This window comes from Hyaena hyaena, unplaced genomic scaffold (genome assembly GCF_003009895.1).
Source record: "Hyaena hyaena isolate Hyena2069 unplaced genomic scaffold, ASM300989v1 scaffold_104, whole genome shotgun sequence".
NCBI classification, from domain to species: Eukaryota; Metazoa; Chordata; class Mammalia; order Carnivora; family Hyaenidae; genus Hyaena; species Hyaena hyaena.
Window position 1 is genome coordinate 1,001,329 of NW_024080736.1, and position 15,394 is coordinate 1,016,722.

Below are 15,394 nucleotides of genomic sequence, written 5' to 3' on the forward strand. Positions count from 1 at the left end.
ACTTGGAGCCTTTACTCCCCGCATGCTGCAGCTGTGTTCCTTCGGGGATCCGTTTACATCCTGTTAAAACGGGTCAGAGATGGGGCGCCTGGGTGGCTTAGCTGGTTAAGCGCCCGACTTTTGCTTAGGTCATGATCTCGCGGTTCGTGGGTTCGAGCCCCGCGTTGGGCTCTGTGCTGACAGCTCAGAGCCTGGAGCCTATTTCAGAGTCTGTGTCTCCCTCTCTCTCTGAGCCTCCCCTGCTCACACTGTCTCTCTCTCTCTCTCTCCTAGAAATAAAAAAGAAAAGAAAAAGGGTCAGAGATTTCTCACCTCTTAACTTTGCAAGAGGGGAGCATATCTTGAGAGCGATGACCAACCCCAACTTGCTCCCTCCCGTGTACGATGCGTGTGTGTCTGTTGTCCCACAGAAACCTTACACGAGGCCTCTGAGGCGGGTGGCGTTATCCCAGTTTTACAGACAAGGAAAAGGAGACGTGGAGAAGACAGGTGACCCTCCCAAGCCTCATAGGTGGCAAATGGCTGGGCAGGGACCCTGGGCCCTGAAGGGCAGACCTGCTGCCCTAACACAGTCAGTGGCCAAGTCCCGCCCTAAGGCTGTCACTTACTGCCCTGTTACCGCACACTTGTAGAAAGACCACCAGACTGTGAGACCTCTCCATTCTGGAAGGTCCTTTATTCCAACAAGTAAAGCTCCCGTGGGCACAAGATCGACTCTTGATTCCTAAGTCACTCCGTTACTGCACAAGTAGTTATTTTGTCTGGGTACACAGTGGACATTTGGAACAGCTCCCTGTTAGGCAGAGGAGACCTGAGGTAGGGAGGGTCCCGGGTGGGCGCCGGGCTCTCCACCTTGTCCGGTTCCCCGGCACCAGCCACCCCATCCACTGCCCTGAGAGAGACCAGTGACAGGGTGCCGTGACTGAGTTTGAGGACCACTTGAAGGGGGACTGACAGGCAGGTGACAAATACATTCGATTCTGGACTGAGTCCGTTTTCCTATGTTTTGGCCCCACGCAGACCATCCGGTCCTGAAGGGAAGCTTCCTAGTTGATTTCAGGTGGCCTTTACTGCATCACTGTATAGTGAGCTCTGGCTGCAGTTCTGCTCTTTAAGAACATAGGGAGACATCTGTAAAATGGGGATAATCACAGCATCTTTCTTAAAGCATAACTTTGAAGATTTAGTGAGTTTTGCCCTCGCTGCCTCAGCAGAAACGCTCCGTACATTTTTTTGCCTGTGATTTGACGGTTGTTTCAGTTATCTGCTGCTGCGTCACTGCCCCCAGACTGAATGGGTCAGAACAACAACCTCATTAACATGGTGATTCTGTGGGTCAGAACCTCAGGCAGGACTCGGCAGGGTGGACTCCTCCCGGCTGCTGGGGGCCTTGGCTGCCATGGCTCTGCGGCCCCGGAGGACTCAAGGTGACCTCGGGCTGTTGGCTGTTGGCCAAGGCCCCCTGGGTTCCCCTGTGTGTGGTCTGCCTTTCCACAAGGTCTGTCACCATTCTATAGTTTATCCAGAGCTCAGCACAGTGGCCGGTTCCCAAGAGGGCAAAAGCGGAAGCCGTAAGTCCCCTGAAGCTGCACCTGAAGCTTACCTGTGTCACTTCAACCACATCCTATAAGTCAAGGCAAGTCCCAGAGCCAGCCCCGATTCTAAGGGAGGTGATGCCCATCTGTCTGTTGGGGAGAGGGTGGCGTTGTTACCCTGCAGGCAGACACGCAGGATGGGAGGGGTCACCGTGGCCAGTTTCGGAGGCAGCAGGTTTCCAGGTCTGTGTTGACCAATGGAAGGCTCCGCAACACAACACCCCGGAAAGGGCAACTCTCAAAGGTGCTGAGGACCCAGGCAAGGGGAGGCCCCGCCCTGTATTTTAGAGCTGAGATCAGCAGACTTCTTCTGCTAAGGGCTAGAGAGTAAGTGTTTCGGGCTTTGAGCTAATCTGAATTTTAGATTTTACCAAGAGGCAAAATTGAGCTGTTCTTGCCAAGAGGCTGATAGTCTTTTTTACATTGTTTTTTTTTTTTTCTTTTCATTTTTCATTTGCTCACAAGCAGATTGAACACAGATGGGAGCAGGCCGGAGCTGGCCCACAGACTGGAGGTGGCCGCCCCCGACGTGAGAAGGTTCTCCCCTGGCCCTCCTCCAGCCTTAGGGCTCCTCATAGGGTTAGAGGAGCTGTAGGGCTTGAGGGGCATGCCCCTGGGGGCCTGGGAACTCCCTTCCACGACGTTCACGGGTCTCTCTCTAGGATCCATTCTTCCTAGGGACACCACCCCGACTGCTGTGTCCGACAGAGAGCCCATTGGTGGCCGTGTGCAGGGGACAGCCGGACAGAGCTTGGACGTGCAGGTCAGGGTGCACAGGGCCTTTATAGACATGATAAAGGACTAAGAAGAGAAGTGGGTGGAACCTAAGGGGTCCAGCCTGCCCCTCCAGGTGGTTGAGAGGCATTACGGACTGGCTTACATCCCCACAGAATCCATGTTGCTCCCTAACCCCCCGTGTGACTGTACGCAGAGATATTGCACCTTTACGGAAGTATTCAAGGTTAAATGAGGTCCTTAGAGGGGAGCCCTGAGCTGATAGGACTGGGGTCCTTACGGGAAGACCAAGAGACAGCAGAAGCACACCGTCACAGCGGAAGGGCTGGGTGGGACGCATGGAGAAGGATGCTGGCTGTAGCCGAGAGGAGAAGGTTCCGCGAGAGAGCACCTGTGCTGGCAGGCACCTTGATGTTGGACTTCCAGCCTGCAGACCTATGAGAAGGTGAATGAATGTGGATTCGGGCGCTCAGTCTGTGGTGGTCTGTTCCAGCAGCCTGAGCTGACTGATAACAGGAGGGTAGATCGGTCCGGGGGGTAGGAGAGAACATGTAACCGTTGGTTGGCTCGATTTGTAACGTGGATTCAGACCTTGGTTTGGTATGTGGGCCTTAGTCACTCTTGTGCCGGTGCCCCCTGGCATCCCCCAAATGTTAGAGAAGGACCCGTCCTAGGCCCGAATGGAGTCCTGCATTCAGGCCAGGTAAGTCATGTCGTCAGCCAAGAGGTATTTTATAGAGTCGCGGTCAACGTTATCGTTTCTCTTATCAAGCAAAACAGGCTTGAGGAGTGAATGGAGGTCTCAAGGTCAGAAGCAGTGTCTCAGATGACCTTGTCCTGTTCCCATCTCCTGCTTGCAGAGAGGGGTCACCGGGAGAGCAGAAACGCAAGAGCCAGGCTGAGTCCGGGCTCTGCTGTGTTCCCACCGTGTGTCACTACACCGGAGCTTACTTGTGCCTCGATTTCCCCAAGGGTAAACAGCAGTGCCCGGCAAAGCATGGCCTAAGGTCTATGCTCCGGGTAACTTGGATTCCAATTTGACCTCTATTACTGTTAGTATCAGGATGTATCTCACTGTCGAGAAGGTTCTTGAAAACATCAGGCTGGGGGGGGAGTGTCTAAAGACGTGTTTGATTTCTTCAGCATAACAAGGGATTATCGACGTTGTGGTGAAGAGGTCGGGTAACCAAGTCAATTAGAAGGATGTTTTCCCAGACCTATTTCACTGTCAGCACGCTGATTTCTTCTGTGACCAGCACGTGTTACCGAGGAGCTAGAGAGATTAGCCCAAGCAGGAGATTAGCGTTTCCTGGGAAGAATCACAAAGACTTGAAACACTTTCCCACATGTAACTCAGCACTAATGCCTGCCCCGAGGGTCACAGAAGATCACCTGCCACAACTCCGTAGCACACATCCCAGAGGCAGAGAAATGCCAGGTGCAGGGGGTATTTTTTTGCAGCCTGGAAAGGCAGGCACTTTGTTCAGAATTGCGGCTTCCCCAGCATCAGCCCAGCCGCTTTGGAAGACAGTCCGCAGTTTCTGACGAAGCTAACCATGGTCTTTGCCATAAATGCAGCAGTCACACGCCTCAGCATTCACCCAGATGAAATGTAAATTTATGTCCGCACAAAGCCTGCACACAGATGTTTGCAGCCACTTTTCCATGATTGCCAAAACTTGGAGGCAACCACGGTGTCCTCAGCAGATGAACAGCTAACTGAACCGTGATGCAGCTACGTAGTGGAATATTATTCAGCCCGAAAAAAGTGAACTGTCAAACCGTGAAAAGACCCTGAGGAAGCTTCAGTGAGTATCGCTACGTGAACGAAACCAATCTGAAAAGGCTGCGTGCTGGGTGATTCTGCCTCTAGGACATAATAGAAAAGGCAGCTCGATGAAGACAGGAAAAAACATGAGTAGCTGCCATGGGTTAGTGGAGGAGGCAGCACGGAGGATGGCGAGGCCAGTGAGATTCTGTACGACTCCACAGTGGTCAATACATGTCAAGATCTGTTTTCAAAAACCTGTGGAACGTGCAATGCCAAGAGTGAGCCCCAACTAAACTCTGGACGGTAATAATGCGACAGTGTAGTTTATCAGTTGTAACAAGCAGACCACTCGGGTGAGGGATGTTCATGGGGGGAGAGACTGCACAGGTGGGGGGTGGAGCGTGTGGGAACTCGGTATGGTCCATTCAGTTCTGCTGTGACCCTAAGACTTTAAAAAATGTATTAATTGGGGCACCCGGGGGGCGCAGTCTGTTAAGCATCGAAAACCCTTGATTTTAGCTCAGGTCATGGTCTCATGGTTCATGAGTTTGAGCCCCACGTCGGGCTCTGTGCTGACAGTGCAGAGCCTGCTTGGGATTCTCTCTCTCTCCCTCTCTCTCTCTACCCTTCCCCCCTCAAAAATAAATAAACATTAAAAAGTAATTTAAAACCTTTAATGTTTGTTTATTTTGAGAGAGACAGAGCACGAGCAGGGGAGGAGCAGAGAGAGGGGGAGACACAGAATCCAAAGTAGGCTCCAGGCTCTGTCAGCACAGAGCCTGACACAGGGCTCAGATTTACAAACCACATGATCAAGACCTGAACCAAAGTCACACGCTTAACCGACTCAGCCACCCAGGTGCCCCAATAATTTAAAAACTTTAAAATTTATATCAATTAAAAGATAGATAGCCTCTGGCCTTTCTCGGCTAAATGAAAGTCAGGGACAGATCTGGGAATGAGGTCTGTAATCACCAGGCTCCGTCTCCCTCCAGGCTTCGCTTCTCTCTCCCTCCGTCTCCTTCCTTCCTTCTTTTATCCCTTTTGTGTGAGATGCTCTTTAAAGCCTGCGTTAATCGTTACAAACCATTTTAGTGCCAGTCACTCCTCTTCTGACCCTTCAGGGAAGCAGGATTTCAGCTGCCCCTACTGTTCGCTTTCTATTCCCATAATATGCACCATCAGGGTCGGAGAAGAGGTGGGTACTATGAATAGATTGTAAAGCACCTTTGTTGCCATTCGAGAAGTCATTTTCTGTCCTCTCCAATCCTAGATGGAGCCACACTTTCTGTCTAAATAGAAAGTATATACTTTGGACTCCAGACCTGTTATTTTCATCCTGTGACAATTCTCTTTATATTTATATAATGCATTTTGTCTGAAGATTTCAAACATAGCAGGTATTTCTCATGTGATTTGCTAAGATCCCTGATATAAGGTATTACATTTTAGTTTTATGTATCCATTTTCGTGTCTGTGTCTCCCTAGTTAGAGTCCTAATCCCTGTCCCTAGCAGAGTGTCCAGCCCAAAAAAACATGCAATTAGCCATAAACAGCAGGAGAGAGGGAAGGAGGAAGTAGGGTGGGTGTGTGAATGAAAAAAGAGAAACCTGAAGTTTTGCTGCTCTGATAAAAATTAATTTAATCGCACAAGAAGGGAATTTTAAAATCTATTTTATTTATTTATGTACCCCATGCCTAGAGCAATGTCCAGCCCATAGGAAGCTAATATTTGCAGGTGGAATGAATGGAAGGTTCAGTGTTGATGAGAATTGCCAGGTGCCAGCACTCATTCGGGGTGTTTAATACACAGGACGCATATAATCTCTCATAGCAGAATGTTTCCTTTGTCCTCCTGGGAGCCAGCTTCACTTTGCTGCCTTGATTCATTTTCGCCTGCCTGCCATTTCTTATTTCCGACGTTAGGCACTACGGAGCCATTTAATATGTTCAGTTCACCTGCAATAAACACATTTTATTATGCGATATGCCGTTTTATCCCCTACCGCATTCTTACCTGGTGGGTGCTAGGTTTCCAGTCAATATCACAGCTGAAGAAATGGAAACTCAGAGAGGCCAAGCAACTTGTTCAAGGTCACACAGCTCCCACGTGGCAGAACTGGTCCCCAGAAGTCAGGTTCAGAGCATTCTCCTCGCGGTGTGCTTCCCGTGCAGTATTGTAGGCACTCTGGGCTTCGATGTGCCACCCAGATGGCATTTGAACGGGAAGCCTCTTGGCTGAGAGGGTGGGGGTGCCTCACCCTCACCCACCATGAAGACTTTTCTACGTGTCCTGCACTGGCCCAACCCTGGTGCTGCAGGAAAGGGACACAGTCAGGAGACCGTGTCACTAACCAGCCCAGTGACCTTCATGCAAGCCACTTAGCTACTCAGGTGCGCTGAGGACACTTGCAAAGCACCCATGAGGCCCCTGCAGCCTTAGCAACCCAGCACTCCTATAGGCACTTTGGATTTTGTGCTTAAAAGGTCAGTGGTGCCCACAGTTTGGGCTTGGATTAGATCCTCTTGTTTCTCCGGCACAAGCTTAGGGGTGGTTTTGTGGTGCTGGGCGGGGCCCAGTGCGCAGGGGGGCGGCCCGGCCCCTGCTGGGGAGAACCCTGGGGCTGAGTGGGGGCACGGAAGTGGTCTCTGCAAGACGTGGCCAAGGCTGCAGGAGCTACGTGGCCTGGTCTGTGGGCCCCAGAGGAGGGAGTGGAGGGGACGGTTCGGGAGCTCATGGCCCCAGCTGTCAGGACAAAACACCCAGAAGATGCTCTGACTCCTCTTTTTTCCCCAAATGGTACTATTTTGACATATCACTGTTTTCAACCATGTACATGAAGAGGACCTCTCGTGTCCCATGGTCTACCCTTGGGAACTTAGGATTTTTTTTAAACAACCATAATTTTTTCATTAAAATATTTTTCGGGGCGCCTGAAGTGGCTCCGTTGGGCATCCGACTTCGGCTCAGGTCCTGATCTCGTGGTTCATGACTTCAATACCCGCATCAGGCTCTGTGCTGACAGCTCAGAGCCTGGAGCCTGCTTCAGATTCTGTGTCTCCTTCTCTCCCTGCCCCTCCCCTACTCATGCTCTGTCTCTCTCTCTCTCTCTTTCTAAAATAAATAAATATCTTAAAAATTAAAAATTTAATTATTTATTTATCTTCAGAGAGAACAAGGCAGGGGAGGGACAGAGAGAAAGGGAGAGAGAGAATCCCAAGCAGGCTCTGTGCTCTCATCGCAGAGCCCGACACAGGGCTCGATCCCATGAACCGTGAGGTCATGACCTGAGCTGAAACCAAAACTCGGACACTTAACCGACTAAGCCACCCAGACGCCCCTGAAATATTTTTATTTTTGATAAAAGGAAGAGATATTCTTGTTTCCCTGAGACAGTAAAAGGCCTCAAGCATGTTTTCTGCACAAAGGCTAGTGCTGTTTTGTGACGGCGGCCTGCAGAGAGCCTTCTGCGGTCAGGCCACTTATTAGAGCAGGCTCAGGAGGCTCGGTGAGTGAACACAGTGTGGAAACGAGGACTAGGGCCCAGCTGGGGCACAGCCAGGAATGGGAGCTGAGTCTTCTTGCACCCGTGTTGTGATATCAGGGGGCCCCTTAAGACAAATCCTCCAGAGTCAGTGTTCCTGAGCCAAGTGGCCGTCTCCATAGCTGTGACCCTGTGAAGCAATTGAACCCCTTCGGGGGCCAGTCCCCACCAGAGCTGTCTAGGGAGCCACACTGGGTCCTGGGCCGATCTCCAGTTTGGAGAAAAGGTCAGAAGTGTAGATGCCAAGTCTGAGGACCCAGAGTTCAAATCCCAGCGCTGCTGCTTCCTTGCCGTGTATCCTTGGGCGGGCGCCTCCCCCTCCCCTCCTCATCTTTGACATGGGGTGCTCCCACCTCATAAAAGTCTCACGAGGGCTAAATGCGCTAACAGCTAAGGAGCCCGGTGTGCAGTGAGTGCCACGATGGTGCCGCGGCTTATGGCCGTGGTTGCTGTTGCTGTTACCATGCTGCCCCCCAAAACTTCTGAAGCCCCGTCTTCTTTGAGAGGCCTTTGAGTACGTAGCCCTGGCAGAGGGTGGAAGTGGGTGGCTTCAGAGCAATGCCTTTCCAGCAGCTGTGGCCTTTGGCTGGTCGGAGATGAGAAGCCCCCCTCCCCCAGCCCGTCTCATTCCTGGTCTGGTGCCCAGGCTGGAAGAAAGCTCATTCATATCTTACTTGTACAAGACAGGCAGCCATTTGAAACATCCTGACATCTCCCCCAGGCAATTGGCTCATGTAAGTGTAAGGAAAATGATCATAATGACAAATAGCAGTAAAGCCGAATGACAGTGGCCCTGTCGGGGGTCTGTCTTTGAAGCTTCAGGCCGCCCTCCCATGTGCTGAAGGGAGATCGGCCAAGTCAGCCTCCCTTTTGTGAGGTTCTCTGCTGTGGGAAACCAAATTGCCATCTCAGCCCCCTCCGGGCTTGGCCGCAAGCCTCCATTGGCCCTCACATCAGACACACCTGCTCCCGTCCCCAGTGGGGGCAGAGACCGAAGAGCCTCGCCATCCATTCTGTGGTCTCTGAGCCTGGTGCTCAGCCCAAAGCTGACTCCCTGGGCCAGTAAGAGCCCAGGAACCAGAGTGGGTTGTAGGAGCCCGTGAGGGGGTGTAGACCAGCACCTTCCAACAGAAATAAAATGCAGGCCAAACTGCGGGTAGCAGCCATATTTGTGTTTTGTTTTGTTTTCCCTAAAGATTTATTTATTTATTTAAGTAATCTCTACACCCAACATTGGGCTCAAACTCACGACCCCAAGATCAAGTCACTGTTTCAGATATTGTGTCTCCTTCTCTCTCTCTGACCCTCCCCCACTCACACTCTGTGTGTGTGTGTCTCTCTCTCTCTCAAAACTAAATAAACATTTTAAAATTAAAAAAAAAAAAGTCACATGTTCTACCGACTGACCCAGCCAGGCACCCCCTAGCCACCGCAGTTTTAAAAGTTAAAAAAGGGAGCACTTGCGTGGCTCAGTCAGTTAAGCGTCCGACTTCGGCTCAGGTCATGATCTCACGGTTTGTGGGTTCGAGCCCCGTGTCGGACTCTGTGCTGACAGCTAGCTCAGAGCCTGGAGCCTATTTCAGAGTGTGTGTCTCCCTCTCTCTCTGACCCTCCCCTGCTCACGCTGTCTCTCTCTCTCTCTCTCTCTCTCTCTCAGAAATAAATAAAACATTAAAAAAAATCTTTTTAAAGCTAAAAAAGAAATAGGTGAAATTAAGCTTAACATATTTTATTTAACCCAATAGATCCAAAATACTAATGAGATCTTTTAGGTTTTTTTCCTAAGTCTTCAGAACCCGATGTGTATTTTACGCCTAGCGCACATCTCAGTTTTCACTAAGTCACATTTCGAATGCTCAGTGGCCATATGGGGGTAGTGGCTACTGTACCGCACAGTGCAGGTCGCGACAGCTCACAAGGGATGGGGTAACCAGCATCCTGAAACATGTGTATCTAAATGTGTGTCTTCAAATGGGGCTCTCTAACACCATTTCCTTTTTGCAGTGGGATTTTGGGTAATTGGAGGTATATATTTGTAGCAGCTCATCATTGAAAGGATAGCATGCTTCCTTCTAAAAATGAATTTGCACGACACCTGCGTAGTTCAGTTGGTTAAGCATCCATTCAGCCCAGGTCACGATCTTGTGGTCCATGAGTTCAAGCCCCGCATCGGGCTCTGTGCTGATATCTCAGAGTCTGGAAACTGCTTCAGATCCTGAGTCTCTTTCTTTCTCTGCCCTTCCTCTGCTTGTGCGCTCACTCACTCTCTTTCTTTCAAAAATAAACTTTTTTAAAAAACCTTAAAAAAATAAAATTAAGGCAAATTTGCAATGGTCAGGTTGCACCCTATACCTTGTAACTTAGATCTCCGGACCTTCCTGTTTTGTGGAGGGCACAAGTCAGGGCTGATATTGTGAACTTTTCTGAGAAGAAATGCTCTGGCTAAATTCCAGATCATGTCCTGTTATTAGAGTCGAAGGCACTGCAGTATTCAGCATGACTGCATCTCGGCCCAGTAGCTGGGCTGGGGGGCTCCAGAGACTGCCAAGGGCTATCGCGGAGAAAAATGAGCCCATTGGCACTTGGCCCTGTGCTTTGGTAAGCCCTGGAGGAAGGAGAGGGTGTTATCAGCAGGAGTCATGAGAGTTTAATGCTGTGGAAACAGAAAATAAAAAAGCGAGTTGAACCAAAGCTGGTAAGAGTCGAGAAAAGACAAAGCAAAGCTCTTGGGGCGGCCCTGGCTTTCAGACTTTGTGAATCATTCTGGCCAGAAACAGGGTTTCCATACCCTTGACCTCTGACAGCTTTCCACACGCAGGTGGCATTTTCTACCGCCCAGTAGAGGAGCCTGGTTGGTAAGGTTGCTCAGATAGCGGTAGACTAGAGGATATGAAATGCGGCTTGACTTCCCTCGCTCGGCCCCCACCGATCCTCAGCCTGATAATTCCCACAGCAACACGCGCCTCTGCTCCGCCTGTGTTAGAAACAGAGTAACTAAAACACTGATCCATGAAAATAGATTTCCCCCGACTGGTTTTCATACAGTTACAAGAATAAATTTTATTCAAGTGCTGTTGAAATAATACAGGTACAACTGAAACGGTGATTTTAAGCCTCTTTAATCTTCGAAACCCTTGGATTAACATGAGCCTCAGTGTGCATGATTACATATATTTGAAAGCCACAAACTGTATTTTTAAAACAAAAATGTCAGTATTCAGAGAGCACCACTTATGAACTGATTGGCTTTGGGCAGGTCTCTTAAACTTTTTGCTACATCAGCTTTCTCACCTATGAAATGGGAGGAATAATCATTTCTGCAGCATTGGGTTCTCCAGAATATTCCTAGAGCATCTTTTACATAGTAGGTGCTTAGCAAGTGTGCACCTTTGCTCTCCCAGAGAGAATTTCTCTTGCTGTTCTGCTTGGTCAAGGCAAGCTTTGATCCAGTAATTCCCTGTCTTAGAACTAGAATGACAGGCGTCAATTTCCATCCTCAGGTGGTGCTTAGCGGCTCGTTTTGGTAGGGCTTTTTATACTCCGTATGTGTGCATTTTCCGAGTTTTCAAAAAAGAACAAATGGGAGTTTAAAAAAGAAATGAAGGCCCCCTCGTAGGTTCCTCTGGTTATCATTTTCTTGTCAAGAAAATGAGCTCTAAAGCTGCCAGATCCAAGCATGTGCCCCCTTGTCACCGCCCACGCCGAGGCAAGCCACAAGAGCTTGTGTTGCTCGTTCTACAGGGAGACATGTTAGTAATACAGTAAAGAAATGGAGAGGAAGAGACATGCAGAAGGTTTCTTTCTGTCCCAGGACGTTTCATGAGACACTGTGGACCGTTAAAAACATACCCTAGAACATTTCAAAGTCAAATGTGTGTGCAAAATGGTAAAATGGCCATGCCAAGTACTTGTTGGGGTGTGGGATGTCTTCACCTGGAATCCGGGGGCTCGATCCATGGTGGGGGGAGGGGGCAGGGACTGTGGGCCTTGGGCAGCTATGCCAGTGTTTTAATCGCCCATGAACTAGAAATTCAAGTCACTGTTCCCCTCTTCCGTGAGGGCAGGCCCTAGGATTATTCTGGTACTTTGGAGAGCCACAAAGGTGGAGGGAGCAGTCGGGGACAGGACTCTGTGACCCATCACCCAGCTTCTCACCGGCTGCCTGCATTTTGGCATCTCATTTCATCTGTTCTGACCCTATTCCGCCCATCTTGCTGAAGTATTTAAAACAAATCTAAGATATGTCATTTCACCCATAAATACTTCATCTCTCATGCATTTCACTCATAAATACACACATCTCTAACCAAAAAGGACTCTTCATTTGAGTTACTATTTTTTAAAAAATTTTATTTAAGTCCAAGTTAGTTAACATAGGGTGTAATAATGGTTTCAGGAGTAGAATTTAGTGATTCATCACTTACATATAACACCCAGTGTTCATCCCAACAAGTGCCCTCCTGATGCCCATCACCCTCCCCTTTAGCAACCTTAGGGGGTTTTTTTTCTATGTATTTAAGAGTGTCTTATGGTTTGCCTCCCTCTCTCTTTTTATTTTTATCTTATTTTCTCTTATTTTGTCTTGTATCCTATTTTTTCTTATCTTTTATTTTTCTTATATTTTTCCTTCCCTTTCTCTATGTTCATCTGTTTTTGTTTTTTAATGGTTATTCATGTTTGAGAGACAGAAACAGAGCATGAGTGAGGGAGGGCAGAGAGAGAGGGAGACACAGAATCTGAAGCCAGGCTCTGAGCTGTCAGCATGGAGCCCAATGCAGGGCTCAAACTCGCGAACTGTGAGATCATGACCTGAGCTGAAGTCAGATGCTTAACTGACTGAGCCACCTAGGCTCCTCCTGTTTTGTTTCTTAAATTTCACATCTGAGTGAAATCATATATTTATCTTTTTCTGACTTATTTTGCTTAGCATAATACACTCAGTTCCATCCACATTGTTGCAAATGGCAAGATTTCATTCTTTTTGATTGCTGAGTAATACTCCATTGTATACTATCAACAATAGCCAAATTATGGAAAGAGCCCAAATGTCCATTGATTGGTGAATGGATAAAGAAGATTTGTATACACACAGACACACACAAACACACACACACGACACTTTTTAACTAATCATACCATTTTCCCACCTAACAAAATTAGTGATAATCTCTTAACATCTAAATCAAGACCACATTTTAATGTTCCTGATTTTTTTTACAGTTGGTTTGGTTTGAATCAAGATTCAACAAGTTTCGAATGTTACATTGGATCATTTTACATCTCTTTAAAAATGTTTTGAAAAACTTCAGATACATTATGACCACCATCAAAATTCTGTTACATAGCTTGATTATCATATCTACCAGACCCTAGGTCTGAATGACCTCTGGCTTCTTCTGAAAATTAAATCCACCTCACTGTCCAAATATTTGTCACCAGTGAGGTTAATTAAATGTACCTTCAGACAGCACTCTGTGGCTTCTCCAGAAAGATTCAGAGGCACTGTTCCCAAACAGGTTTTGGTTAGTGAATTCCTGGGAGGTAGTTCCTGGTGTCTCTGATTTGCAGGGCCTTTCCCCTTGGTGCAGAAAGGCCTACCTGCTTGGCATATCTGTTCCAACACAGGCTTCTTGATTTGCCACTAATTGTAACTGATGTGTGTGTTTTCCCACAGATAATCGCTTATCAGCCGTATGGGAAATCCGTGGACTGGTGGGCCTATGGCGTTCTGTTATATGAAATGCTAGCCGGGCAGGTAACGTGTCGCTATGTTTTCATGCTTGTTTATTGCTGGATAATGTGAGTTATTTCACCTCGGTTCGGGCCACGGTAGCGGGACCTGACAGCTGTTGCTGCTGGTCTGACTTCCCTAACCCAGGTAAACAAGGGAGAAATCTGCCACCTCCTTCCCCTTGACGGTGGATTGTATTGAGTAGGCACAGCAATCATCTCCTGGTCATAAAAACCCCACAACCTGGGCCCAGACAATGTAGCCTTCATATTCTACACAAGAGCCCCCTGGAGGATGACAGGCGCCTCTGTAGGTTTTCAGGATCTCAGCACCAGGGTTGGGTCATGGGCCCCGGAACGTTTGTCTGCACACATTACCCCAGCGGCTGCCTGGTGTCTATAATCGCTATTATTATCAGAGGAAACGACAGTAAAACTTGAAGAATCGTTTTAATAGCTCCTTGCCATCTCTCCTTATCTCACCCTTGGCAGTTTGTTGCAATTTTCACAAAGGAGAAAGGAGGCTGAACCTCCAGTTACAAAAAAGACAGATTAGGTTTCTTTGAGGAAGGCAGCGTAGGTCAGATAACCAGGGGGATTACGGCCTAGGCTGGCGTGTTTTAATATACGGCCTTAATATCCGCGTCGGTGGATAGCTGCAGTAGCCGCTTTAACGAGCAACCGTAACATCTCCGCGGTCTAACACACAACACGGATTTATTTTACATTCTCGGCAGGGTCCTATGTGGTGGCAGGGAGTGGGGTGGGAATACGGTCCACATGGCCATCCAAGCCTTGCCATCTTTTAGGGCCTCGTATTCCTCTAGGGACCCCCTCCTTACTCAACCGGCCAGTGAAGAGAGAGCAGAAGGGATGTTGCATGGAATGTTTTAGGGGCCAGGCCTAGAGGTGTGGTACACATCTCTCCCCGCTGTGGCCCACCGGCCACATGGCCCCAGACGCAAAGGCCTGGGAAGCATAGTGTGCCTGTGAGCTCAGCAAGGGGAAGCAGGTCGGGTGAGAATCTGTCTGCCAGGTTTCTGTCGTTGTACCCAAAAACAACTCTGCTGTGGGCAGCTTTTTATAATTCCCAGCACTCAAGTACTGGTGTCCAGGAGTCTGACCCTCCATAGCCAAAAGCCTTGAGAAAATGGGAAGAAATGCCTGTGTTGGGCAGCTAAGCTACCCCCAAGGAAGTCTTTGGATCTTTGTTCCGGGGGGAGGGGAGAATCACCCTTTCTGACATTTGACATCCATTGACTCGTGTGTATTCATTCGGCATATACTTATTGAATGCTTGGTTATTGTAAGCATAACAGACAAAAACCTTACCTTCGTGAGGCCTACAGTCTAGAGAGAGAGAGAGACAGTAGATGAGTTAAATAAGGAAAATACAGAATAGTGATAAGAGAAGAAGTAACAAAGCAGGAAAAGAAGATGTAGTGCTGGAGGAGACTTGAGATTTTATCGAGGATGACCAAGGAGGGCCTCATGTAGAGCTAAAGTAAGGACCAGAAAAAAAGTAAGAGAATGCCCGTGTGCGTATATGTGGTAAAAGCCCTCTGGGAGGCAGAAACAGTAAGTGCAAAAGCCCTGGGGTGGAAGTTTGTAGCCATGTTTAAGAAAAGGATGGGAAACCACCAGTCTGGCCAGAGCAAAGTGGCCTAGAGAGGGAGTGGGAACTGAAGTCTGAGAAGGAAGGGAAGCCCAGGTCGTGTGAGCATGGAAGTCATCACAGACCATGCGCTTTCCCTCTGGGGTGGGAGGCCATTGATGATCATTGTCTTACATCTTTTAGATACTAAAGTAGTCTCTTAGATATTAAAAGGTTCAGAGCATTAGCCCACATTTGGCCCTTAACTGAGAAGTGATGTTAAAACTTGATTACTAGTAAAATGGTTTGTGATTATTTATTTAGGTTTTTAACCCCAATAAAATGTTCATCTCAGGCCAAATACCCCCCATTTTTTTAAGCACAGAAAAGCAAGTTATCCAGAACCATCATTAGTGAGACAACC

At 48.4% G+C, this 15,394-nt stretch overlaps 1 protein-coding gene across 1 annotated transcript in view; it reads left to right on the forward strand.

Annotated features, from left to right (window-relative positions):
- PRKCA (protein kinase C alpha) overlaps positions 1–15,394 on the forward strand; it is a 401,970-nt gene that overhangs the window by 359,140 nt on the left and 27,436 nt on the right. Inside the window, exon 14 of the mRNA XM_039235921.1 lies at positions 13,321–13,401. Coding sequence (XP_039091852.1) covers positions 13,321–13,401 — 81 coding nt within the window. The remainder of the gene's footprint in view (positions 1–13,320; positions 13,402–15,394) is intronic.